The 12918-nt window shown below is 41.3% G+C and overlaps 1 protein-coding gene across 1 annotated transcript in view; it reads right to left on the bottom strand.

Moving 5' to 3' along the window:
• The window catches only part of nhlrc2 (NHL repeat containing 2), a 63912-nt gene that overhangs the window by 32504 nt on the left and 18490 nt on the right, over positions 1 to 12918 (bottom strand). Inside the window, exons 5-6 of the mRNA XM_029764183.1 lie at positions 3955 to 4076; positions 3662 to 3791 (exon numbers count right to left, since the gene is read on the bottom strand). Of these exons, the coding sequence (XP_029620043.1) occupies positions 3662 to 3791; positions 3955 to 4076 (252 nt within the window). The remainder of the gene's footprint in view (positions 1 to 3661; positions 3792 to 3954; positions 4077 to 12918) is intronic.

Below are 12918 nucleotides of genomic sequence, written 5' to 3'. Positions count from 1 at the left end.
TGCCTACAACTAAACTATTATAGCACCGTTTCGCGCTGCTCTGAGACAAGCATGGGGACTGGTCTTGATAAAACCATGAGATTTTTATTTTAACTTAATCTCTGTGTGGGTATTGGTTAGACTAGAATTAGAAAATTAGGGTGTAGAAATGTTATGCTCTTAGTGTAACCTTCATTTAACTAGGCAAGTCAAATCCTTATTTACAAGGACAGCCTACTCCTTCCTCTCCGTCGGGGAATTGAACCCCGGTCTCCCACAGGCAACCGGATTCTTTAGCTAAATAGCCCAGTACTGTACTTCCGACCGTCACGTTGTATTTAACTAGGCAAATCAGTTAAGAACAAATTCTCATTTACAAGGACAGCCTACTCCTTCCACTCCGTCGGGGAATTGAACCCCAGGCTCCCGCGTGCCCCGCATTCTCTAGGACAGCCATTATTGAAGGTACTTGAGGTCACCGAGAAAGAATGGAAATGGCCTGCTCTCCCTTATGTAAGGAATTAGGCACTTTCCCATTTTTACTACAGTATGTATTGTAGGCTATGTTTACTTGTCAGACTGCACAGTAGCCTAATAAACAAAATGCAGGTGACTTATATCTTCAAAATGCTTTAAATGCTTTATTATCCAAATGTAAAAGCATATACTGTACAGTATTGTATTTCTTCATCAGCATCTTTATGCTTTCGTTAATAAAATAATGATAAAAATACTCTTTCAAAATGCAGATGTTCATTTAGTTATGGATCCATAACGAATTACTATGGGAATAAATATCACTGAATTACAGAAATATTGGAACAAAGTTGTCTAATGAAGGTAAACAAATTGTTACTTAATGGAAAATACTATTTCAAACACACATGGTCACGTTGTACAGTGTCATTATGGCTATTAGCAAGGCCATATTTTGGCCTTTATAAATATTATTTTGGCCTTTATTCAGATTACAATCACTTACTGTCGTTTTTTTTAAAAATAATCTCTGAAATATCGTTATATATAGCTGCTCTGAGATAAGCATGGAGAAATTAAAATGTTCAATTATATTCCATTTATACACTGCTCAAAAAAATAAAGGGAACACTTAAACAACACAATGTAACTCCAAGTCAATCACACTTCTATGAAATCAAACTGTCCACTTAGGAAGCAACACTGATTGACAATACATTTCACATGCTGTTGTGCAAATGGAATAGACAACAGGTGGAAATTATAGGCAATTAGCAAGACACCCCCAATAAAGGAGTGGTTCTGCAGGTGGTGACCACAGACCCCTTCTCAGTTCCTATGCTTCCTGGCTGATGTTTTGGTCACTTGAATGCTGACGGTACTTTCACTCTAGTGGTAGCATGAGACGGAGTCTACAACCCACACAAGTGGCTCAGGTAGTGCAGCTCATCCAGGATGGCACATCAATGCGAGCTGTGGCAAGAAGGTTTGCTGTGTCTGTCAGCGTGGTGGCCAGAGCATGGAGGCGCTACCAGGAGACAGGCCAGTACATCAGGAAACGTGGAGGAGGCCGTAGGAGAGCAACAACCCAGCAGCAGGACCGCTACCTCCGCTTTTGTGCAAGGAGGAGCAGGAGAAGCACTGCCAGAGCCCTGCAAAATGACCTCCAGCAGGCCACAAATGTGCATGTGTCTGCTCAAACGGTCAGAAACAGACTCTATGAGGGTGGTATGAGGGCCCGACGTCCATAGGTGGGGGGTTGTGCTTACAGCCCAACACCGTGCAGGACGTTTGGCATTTTCCAGAGAACACCAAGATTGGCAAATTCGCCACTGGCGCCCTGTGCTCTTCACAGATGAAAGCAGGTTCACACTGAGCACATGTGACAGACGTGACAGAGTCTGGAGACGCCGTGGAGAACGTTCTGCTGCCTGCATGACCGGTTTGGCGGTGGGTCAGTCATGGTGTGGGGTGGCATTTCTTTGGGGGGCCGCACAGCCCTCCATGTGCTCGCCAGAGGTAGCCTGACTGCCATTAGGTACCGAGATGAGATCCTCAGACCCCTTGTGAGACCATATGCTGGTGCGGTTGGCCCTGGGTTCCTCCTAATGCAAGACAATGCTAGACCTCATGTGGCTGGAGTGTGTCAGCAGTTCCTGCAAAAGGAAGGCATTGATGCTATGGACTGGCCCGCCCGTTCCCCAGACCTGAATCCAATTGAGCACATCTGGGACATGATGTCTCGCTCCATCCACCAACGCCACGTTGCACCGCAGACTGTCCAGGAGTTGGCGGATGCTTTAGTCCAGGTCTGGGAGGAGATCCCTCAGGAGACCATACGCCACCTCATCAGGAGCATGCCCAGGCGTTGTAGGGAGGTCATACAGGCACGTGGAGGCCACACACACCTACTGAGCCTCATTTTGACTTGTTTTAAGGACATTACATCAAAGTTGGATCAGCCTGTAGTGTGGTTTTCCACTTTAATTTTGAGTGTGACTCCAAATCCAGACCTCCATGAGTTGATAAATTGGATTTCCATTGATTATTTTTGTGTGATTTTATTGTCAGCACATTCAACTATGTAAAGAAAAAAGTATTTAATAAGATTATTTCATTCATTCAGATCTAGGATGTGTTATTTTAGTGTTCCCTTTATTTTTTTGAGCAGTATATATTACATCTTGTCAAATAGCTGTCATATACGGCCATTATAAATCACTGCCAGGTGGCATACCGCTAAACCGGTTGACTGAGTCTTCATGACACAGAAACAGTGGGTTTGAGGCCCCCCTCGCTTCAAGCTTTTTTATTAAGGGAGTAAAAACTGTTCACTGCTAGTCGTGGATGCGCGATTCAAATAACACAATGTGACAAAGTGGATGATTATAATAAAGTATATGAAACGTAGTACATGTAAGTATAACAGATAGCCTAAGTGGTGTTTTTGTTCTAAAAGTAACTTTATACTATTGTATTCGGTATGTTAGGCCTATGTAGAATACTAACTAATCATTAAGTGATATTGCTAGACATTGATTCAGTTTTGATCGAAACTTTATCTAAGAAGCGGTGGAGTGTTTCTCCGGTACCACTAACGTTAACCTGTAGCAATAGCCTGTGTCGGCTCCTCATTAAATATATTTGTAATCTCCATTTACAAGGTTTGGCTGCACTTCCTTTCACAACACACTGTCACAATAAATAGAATTGTACATTTTACAGGAAAAAACTCTCACCTGGGCCGCAAACAGCGAAAAGTACCTGGAGCCAGGCTGTGAGCTATTGGTTCAGTTGAAATTTGGCACGTTTTAGTAACTATGAATAGAATATCGTGCCGTTTGACTTCTGTTAAGGCCATTTTCATTAAAAGGTATTTGATCACGTCCATATTTGTAATTAAATTATGCATAATGTGTTACCAGACATAATCACTGCCACCTGGTCAGGTTAGCATAAGGCTAAATGAGCCAGGTTATGTAATGGGAACAGCTAACATGTAGCATTTTATGATGTGCAAATATGGCCAATGATTGTGATTGGTTGATGCGCATTTTGAGATGGAAAAAAAGTACCTAATGTTTGCAAGTATAGACCCAGTGGTTCTGAATCTGTTGTATTTAATTTGGTACTTAGTCACCCCAAGTTGGATCAATTTAAATCCATTCTAAGTGGAGACCTACCAGTAAGTTGGCTCTAGACTTACCTGCAGTCCCAAGGGCCACATCCCAGGGTGAGCTGATAGGCTGCTGGGGTCCCATGGCCCCTCCCTCCATGTCTGTGCCTTGAAGTCCCACTCCTGCTAGGGTGCTGACCTGTCCCTCCAACAAGTCAATCTGAGAGCGAGCGAGAGATTGGACAGTAATAAAGATTAAAAGAGTCTGAGGAGGTTCTATTTGGAAGTACTTAGGATCCCATTTATTGGTCCTTTGGCCAATCAGATCAGATCTTTTGCCAATAAAAAGGCAAAAGACCATAATTGGGCAGCCTCTTTCTTACCTTTCTGATCAGATGGTTTTCAGTGTCGGCCACAAAGACAGTATCTCCTTTGATGACAATCCCCTGTGGGGAGCAGAAGGTTGCTTCGTCGAGATTACCGTCTTTCCTACCGCTCTCAGGCCCTGTGACATCACAGGATGACAGGTATGGAAGACTTCAATTGGGGTGCATGTCAATAGTCTAAAGAGGCCTTTTAAGTTAGTATTTTCTTCATTTGCATTGATATGTCCAACCTGGGTAGGCTGGAGTACAGACCCTTGCCTCCTAGCTAACAGACTATGCATACCATTACATTTCTATACAAACACAGCATCTGGATACACTTGCCTTGCCATCAAATCTTTCATTAGGTAGCAGTCTCTAGTAAAACACAAGGTTAACTAAATTGAATATTACCAATAAATAGACAAATGGCATTTACATGTAAATGACCCATGAGGACCAACATATAATATCAGATTTTGGCTTTCATTTGACACCCAGAGTCTATATTTTGGGGAAATTAAGGCATATATACATTTTCCAACCATTTTCCATTTTAGAAAATAGGAATAAGTAAAGGCTTTGATCTAAGACAACATCTACCAGACAGTATTAAAATGTATTAGAAATGCATATTAAACACAATAACATTGAAGTATAAACCCGTGCCAAACAATATCAACACTCAATCGTTAGTTTTGGAGAAATGATTTGCCTTCTGTAAGTTTAAGAAACTTTGCCTAGTGTCTTGTTATTTCATTACCAAAACCCCACATATATCTTTAAAGCCTCCATGAGGTCTTTTTTTACTGCAACTTTAACTCATCCCTGTATGTCTAATCAATCACTGAGTGTGTTTTTTATTGAATAACTACAAAATATATATATATATTTTTTTACCCCTTTTTTCTCCCCAATTTCGTGATATCCAATTGGTAGTTACAGTCTTGTCCCATCACTGCAACTCCCATATGGACACGGGAGAGGCAAAGGTCAAGAGCCATGCGTGCTCCGAAACACGACCCTGCCAAGCCGCACTGCTTCTTGACACAATGCTCGCTTAACCTGTTGGGGGTAGTATTTACACGGCCGGATAAAAAACGTACCCGATTTAATCTGGTTACTACTCCTGCCCAGTAACTAGAATATGCATATAATTATTGGCTTTGGATAGAAAACACCCTAAAGTTTCTAAAACTGTTTGAATGGTGTCTGAGTATAACAGAACTCATATGGCAGGCAAAAACCTGAGAAGATTTCATGCAGGAAGTGGCCTGTCTGACAAGGTGTTGTTGTTCTTGCTTCTGTTTACTGAAGAGTCAGGATCTTAGCTGTAACGTGACACTTCCTACGGCTCCAATAGGCTCTCAGAGCCCGGGAAAAACCTGAACGATGACGAGGCAGCCTCAGGCTGAAACACATAATCGCCTTTGCCAAGTGGCCGATCAGAGGACAAAGGAATTAGGCTCGTGCCCGAGTCGACCCAGTGATATATTTTCTTTCGGCTGTTTACCTAATTGCAGATTCCCGGTCGGAATATTATCGCTTTTTTACGAGAAAAATGGCATAAAAATTGATTTTAAACAGCGGTTGACATGCTTCGAAGTACGGTAATGAAATATTTAGAAATCTTTTGTCACGAAATGCGCCGTGCGCATGACCGTTATTTACCATTGGGATAGTGTCTAGAACGCACGAACAAAACGTCGCTGTTGGAACATAACTATGGATTATTTTGGACCAAACCTACATTTGTTATTGAAGTAGAAGTCCTGGGAGTGCATTCTGACGAAGAACAGGAAAGGTAATCAAACTTTTCTAATAGTAAATCTGACTTTGGTGAAGGCTAAACTTGGTGGGTGTCTAAATAGCTAGCCCTGTGATGCCGGGCTATCTACAAGAATATTGCAAAATGTGCTTTCACCGAAAAGCTATTTTAAAAATCGGACATATCGAGTGCATAGAGGAGTAATGTATCTATAATTCTTAAAATTATTGTTATGCTTTTTGTGAACGTTTATCGTGAGTAATTTAGTAAATTGTTAGTAAATTCGCCGGAAGTTTGCGGGGGATATGCTAGTTCTGAACGTCACATGCTAATATAAAAAGCTGGTTTTTGATATAAATATGAACTTGATTGAACAAAACATGCATGTATTGTATAACATAATGTCCTAGGTGTGTCATCTGATGAAGATCATCAAAGGTTAGTGCTGCATTTAGCTGTCTTCTGGGTTTTTGTGACATATGCTAGCTTGAAAAATGGGTGTCTGATTATTTCTGGCTGGGTACTCTGCTGACATAATCTAATGTTTTGCTTTCGTTGTAAAGCCTTTTTTAAATCGGACAGTGTGGTTAGATTAACGAGAGTCTTGTCTATAAAATGGTGTAAAATAGTCATATGTTTGATAAATTGAAGTAATAGCATTTCAAAAGGTATTTGAAAATCGCGCCACAGGATTCAACTGGCTAAAATGTAATTTTTTGGCCATCAAGGAAATGCTGTCTGGTGCAAACCCAACACCTCATCACCCCGAGAACAACATCCCCACAGTGAAGCATAGTGGTGGCAGCATCATGCTGTGGGAATGTTTTTCCATCGGCAGGGACTGGGAAACTGGTCAGAATTGAAGGAATGATACAGGTAAATTCTTGAGGGGAAACCTGTTTCAGTCTTCCAGGGATTTGAGACTGGGACGGAGATTCACCTTCCAGCAGGACAATGACCCTAAGCATACTGCTAAAGCAACACTCGAGTGGTTTAAGGGGAAACATTTAAATGTCTTGTATTGGCCTAGTCAAAGCCCAGACCTCAATCCAATTGAGAATCTGTGGTATGACTTAAAGATTGCTGTACAGCAGCGGAACCCATCCAACTTGAAGGAGCTGGAGCAGTTTTGCCTTGAATAATGGGTAAAAATCCCAGTGGCTAGATGTTCCAAGCTTATAGAGACATACCCCAAGAGAATTGCAGCTGTAATTGCTACAAAATAAAATGATACAAACCCTCAAAAAAATCTATTTTAATTCAGGTTGTAAGGCAACAAAATAGGTAAAAATGCCAAGGGGGGTAAATACTTTCGCAAGCCACTGTATGACCAATAAAATTTGATTACAAAAATAACTATGTAAGATGCGACGATCTTAAGTTTGCGACAAAACCGCCACTAACACGACCGTCGCTTACAGCTGCTGCTGAGGAACCAGGGGAGACTGAATAACTAACACTAATAGCTAATTGCCAAGCAGAGGTGGAGAGCACACCCTATACTAATTGCCGATCGCCTAGAGGTGAAACCACTCCCCCTCCAATACAAAAAAAAAATAAAATCACACATTTCCCTGCCCCTTAATCCTGGTTGATGTGTCAACAACTATCTGCAAATTATGAGCAGTCCACACACCAAGTTGGACACTGGGAAGACAGGAAGTACTTAAAGTAGATTGACCTAGTTATCAAAAAGACAGTACTAGACCACAACAGATAAAGACAAAAAATTATACTTATCCTCCAGGAGTTATCAGGAGTTTTCTAGCTATATAATGAAGCACAGGGCAGACTGTAGACCTCTGCATTTCAAAGGCCAAACAGTGTCGTGACGTGACATTAATGTGATGACTGCTATTTATCGAATAATTACCTACTGCATTTAATTATTACTCGATTAAGATGTAACAATTTGGGGCACCACGGGAAAAGTTTATTTCATGAGTTACCATTTCCCAAATTAACTCAAGAATATTATTATACCAGTCATCAATCAATCATTTCCTTATATCAGTCTCATTCAGAACGTTGTTGACCTCGTAAATCTGCACGAACCCAAACCTAAGTGATGAATCAGCGATACACATATTGGTTTAATTACTAACTAACTAAATCACACAGAAATACATAAACACACATGCTATAGGTTATTGATAACTAACATAATGCATATGAAAGGTTCCTAGTGGATTAACCCGATATGACGGCTTGTTACACAATGGAAAGGGGTGGGGAAAGATCAAGAGCGGGACAGACAGAGTGTGGAGTTATCGTACATACATTTGGAAACTGCACACACTGTAAATATGAATATTTAGCACCCTAACAACCTCTCATTCGGATTAGAAATGCAACATATATTTACGCGTAGATGTCTTTATCGTCTCTCTGTTGAAACCACTCGAACCGTCTATGGGGGGTAGTTCCCGTCTATGAGGAGTAGTTTGATGTAAGTCTCTAGTTGTCCACCAGAGGTCGCAATGTCCTTCTTAGTTGTAGGCTTCTTTTGTTCTGGAGTGTTCGTTAGAATGCATCCATCAGAGGTATATCATACAGTGGTGAAAGAGAGATGTTCTTCACTCCCGTCTTGGTCAATTGTCCTAGACAGCTTCACAATACCCAGCTGCAGACTGAGAATGTTTGGTCTTGTCTTCACCTTCTTCTGGTCTTGTAGTTTTAACCATTTCAAAGTGTGGACCACATCCTCAAGTTCTCCGGTCTCACCATTTTCAGCCGTGTAGCCACCGCTCCATGCTGTCTGGTCTGGTAGAGTCTAACCATTCGTGATGTCCGGCTTACACCGTCCGCCTGCTTGGTCTCATGTACATTTTGTTACGAGTCCTTATAAGCACTCTGGCCTGAAAGGCGGTTCCATCATGTTGACACTAACACTGAGCAAACTTGGGCATGGCTACTTGCTAGCACAGGTTTTGCAAGAAAAACTTCTCATTTAGAAGGCTAAAATCACATTGCTATCTTTTCACAAATATACACATATTTAATCATATAAGTTTTACAACATTTAGATGTAAATCTGATATATACACTGTGAAATATCTTAAAAGTTACAATGTGTCCGTTATAACGACTTTCTGATCATTTTATTGACATCCCAAAATAGAAATGAATTTCCCATATTCCATCTGTCATCATTCCCAACATTCTTTGTTAGAAATATTGTTTCAATGTCCAATGTTTGATGTTGAAGTTGTTTGGGCAAGAGTCTCTCTATAACACACATTCAATTCTCCCAAACTAGAGACCAAGAAAGAGGAATTTCTCTCAATTTTACAAGCAGCTGTTAAGTCATAAAACTGGGCCAAGTCCCCCAGGAGAGAGAGATGGCTGAAAGTTAGTTTGGCTATTGGCCTAGCTGATTCGGCAACTTTGATCCTCACCAAGGAGAATGAGTCATGACAACAGTAATTACTACTTACTGTGTTAGGTCTCTGAGATGCAGAGGCCCATGGTATAATCTTCATTACAAACCAGGAAGTTTGGATACTGGATGCTGATTGGCTAAAACAGCATGTAGCCCTGTGCATGTGAGACAGTATACCATGACTATGACGTTTAGCCTTATCACCTTTTTATCATCTTCACCTCGAAAAAATGGCTACATCAACAATGTAGAAGAGAAGGACACCAAATTCAAAACGAGCAACAACGTGTCTGCCGGCGTAATTAAACAGTTGAGGAAAGAGGGGCACGACAAAGCTGACCACGAGTGAAAGGATACATATGGTACGTAAATGTTAGCAATCTAGCTAAATCCTTCTAATGTACCCTGACAATATAACCGGTAGCTACAGTTGAAGTCGGAAGTTTACATACACCTTTGCCAAATACATTTATACTAAGTTTTTCACAATTCCTGACATTTAATCCATGTAAATATTCCCTGTCTTAGGTCAGTTAGGATCACCACTTTATTTGAAGAATGTGAAATGTCAGAATAATAGTAGAGAGAATGATTTATTTCAGCTTTTATTTCTTTCATCACATTCCCAGAGGGTCAGAAGTTTACATACACTCAATTAATATTTGGTAGCCTTGTCTTTAAATTGTTTAACTTGGGTCAAACGTTTTGGGTAGCCTTCCACAAGCTTCCCACAATAAGTTGGGTGAATTTTGGCCCATTCCTCCTGACAGAGCTGGTGTAACTGAGTCAGGTTTGTAGGCCTCATTGCTTGCACAAGCATTTTTAGTTATGCCCACAAATTCTCTATGGGATTGAGGTCAGGGCTTTGTGATGGCCACTCCAATACCTTGACTTTGTTGTCCTTAAGCCATTTTGCCACAACTTTTGAAGTATGCTTGGGGTCATTGTCCATTTGGAAGACCCATTTGTGACCAAGCTTTAACTTCCTGACTGATGTCTTGAGATGTTGCTTCAGTATATCCACATAATTTTCCTCCCTCATGATGCCATCTATTTTGTGAAGTGCACCAGTCTCTCCTGCAGCAAAGCGCTGCCACGCCCGTGCTTCACCGTTGTGATGATGTTCTTCGGCTTGCAAGCCTCCCCATTTTTTCTCCAAACATAACAAATGGTCATTTAGGCCAAACAGTTCTATTTTTGTTTCATCAAACCAGAGGACATTTCTCCAAAAGTATGATCTTTGTAGTTGCAAATCGTAGTCTGGCTTTTTTATGGCAGGTTTGGAACAGTGGCTTCTTCCTTGCTTAGCGGCCTTTCAGGTTATGTCAATATAGGACTTGTTTTACTGTGGATATAGATACTTTTGTACTTGTTTCCTGCAACATCTTCACAAGGTCCTTTGCTGTTGTTCTGGGATTGATTTGTACTTTTCATACAAAAGTACGTTCATCTCTAGAAAACAGAACGCGTCTCCTTCCTGAGCGGTATGACGGCTGCGTGGTCCCATGGTGTTTATACTTGCGTACTATTGTTTGTACAGATGAACGTGGTACCTTCAGGCGTTTGGAAATTGCTCCCAAGGATGAACCAGACTTGTGGAGGTCTACAAATTATTTTCTGAGGTCGATGTAGATGTTCTATCCGACTTGCCAAAACTATAGTTTGTTAACAAGAGATTTGTGGAGTTGTTGAAAAACGAGTTCTAATGACTCCAACCCAAGTGTATGTAAACTTCCGACTTCAACTGTATGTCGGCCTAACTATTAGCTAACGTTATTTTGTCTTATATATTTGAGGTACACATAAAGACCCGATGGGAGTGAACACCCTCGCAACAATGCTGCCAAAGATCTGCAAAATAGCTGGCAGATGTTTATTTTTATTCCACCTTTATTTAACTAGGCAAGTCAGCTAATTAAGAACAAATTCTTATTTACAACTGCCTACCCCGGACAAACCCTCTCCTAACCCGGACAATGCTAAGCCAATTGTGCGCCGCCATATGAGACTCCCGATCACGGCCGGTTGTGATACAGCCCGGGATCAAACCAGGGTCTGTAGTGACACCTCCAGCACGTAGATGCAGTGCTTTAGACCGCTGCGCCACTTGGGAGCACAAACCACTGCCTCCGAACCACCATTATCCAGAAACAGTTGGATGCTTGACTAGAGGCAGGAGAAATACTGTACGTCCGAGTACACAGAGAACCTTCCAGAAGGACAATCATCTCAGCAGCACTCCACCAATTAGGCCTTTATGGTAGGACTTGCCAGACGGAAGCCAATCCTTTGTAAAAAGGCACACGACAGCCAGCTTGGAGCTTGCAAAAAGGCACCTAAAGGACTCTCAGACCATGATAAACAAGATTCTCTGGTCTGATGAAACCAAAATTGAACTATTTGGCCTGAATCCAAAGCATCACGTCTGTAGGAAACCTGGCACCATCCCTACGGTGAAGCATGGTGGTGGCAGCATCAAGCTGTGATGTTTTTCAGTGGCAGGGATTGCGAGAAAGATGGACAGAGCAAAGTACAGAGAGATCCTTGATGAAAACCTGCTCTAGAGCACTCAAATACTGCCCCCTACCCTAGAGAGGTTAAACACTTATTACACACAGAGGGTGTCCATGCAACTTATGTGACTTGTTAAACAATTATATACACCTCACATGCGTCCCATAATAAGACTATGCAATTACCGTATCAAAATGTTTATCTGACAAAGATCATTTAGCAATATGCAAGAGACTATAGCTGAGATGTTGGGATTTGGGGAAAGGCAGACCGTCTCGATTCTACTTGCAGCATAGGATCGATTTGGAGCTTTCTCCTAAAACTTAGGATGTTGATTATTTTACGATGACGTGTTAATCATTTCTTCCTTTACAAATCAATACTTTCTACACTGAACAAAAATATAAACGCAACATGTAATATGTTGGTCCCATGTTTCATGAGCTGAAATTAAAAATCTCATTTTCCATACGCACAAAAAGCTGATTTCTCTCAAATTTTGTGCACAAAGTTGTTTACATCCCTGTTAGTGAGCATTTCTTTGCTAATATAATCCATCCACTTGACAGGAGTGGCAAATCAAGAAGCTGATTAAACAGCTTGATCACCTTGTGCTGGGGAGATAAAGCCACTTTAAAAAATGTGCATTTTTGTCACACAACACAATGCCACAGATGTCTCAAGTTGAGGGAGCGTGCAATTGGCATGCTGACAGCAGGAATGTCCACCAGAGCTGTTGCCAGAACATTTAAATGTTAATTTCTCTACCATAAGCTGCCTCCAATGTTGTTTTAGAGAATTTGGCAGTGTGTTCAATGAACCTCTCAACCGCAGACCATATGCAAAGATGCTAGCTCAGGACCTCCATATAGTGGGTGGGCCTGACTGCCAAGTGTGTGGGCCTATGCACTCCCAGACTGCACCGCTGCCCAGTCATGTGAAATCCATAGATGGGGCCTAATGAATTTACTTAAATTAACTGTAACTGAGTAAAATCGTTGAAATTCTTGCATGTAGCGTTTATATTTTTTTCAGTATATCACAGGAGGTTAGTGCCACCTTAATTGAGAGAACGGGTTTGTTTGTGTTAATGACTGGAGAGGAATATGTGGAACAGCATTAAATACATCAAACATGGTTTCCAGTTGTTTAATTCCATTCAATTTGCGCTGTTCCAGCCATTTTTATGAGCCGTTCTTCACTCATTTGCCTCCTGTGCAGTACATATCCATTTGTGATGGCTACATAGGTTACTTTTGTGAATGTGCTTTATTGGTTGTATACAGACTGCTAGACAAAATGTAATGGCTCCTGTTAA

This window comes from Salmo trutta, chromosome 10, assembly GCF_901001165.1.
Source record: "Salmo trutta chromosome 10, fSalTru1.1, whole genome shotgun sequence".
Lineage (NCBI taxonomy): Eukaryota > Metazoa > Chordata > Actinopteri > Salmoniformes > Salmonidae > Salmo > Salmo trutta.
This window is presented reverse-complemented; position numbering and strand designations above follow the sequence as displayed.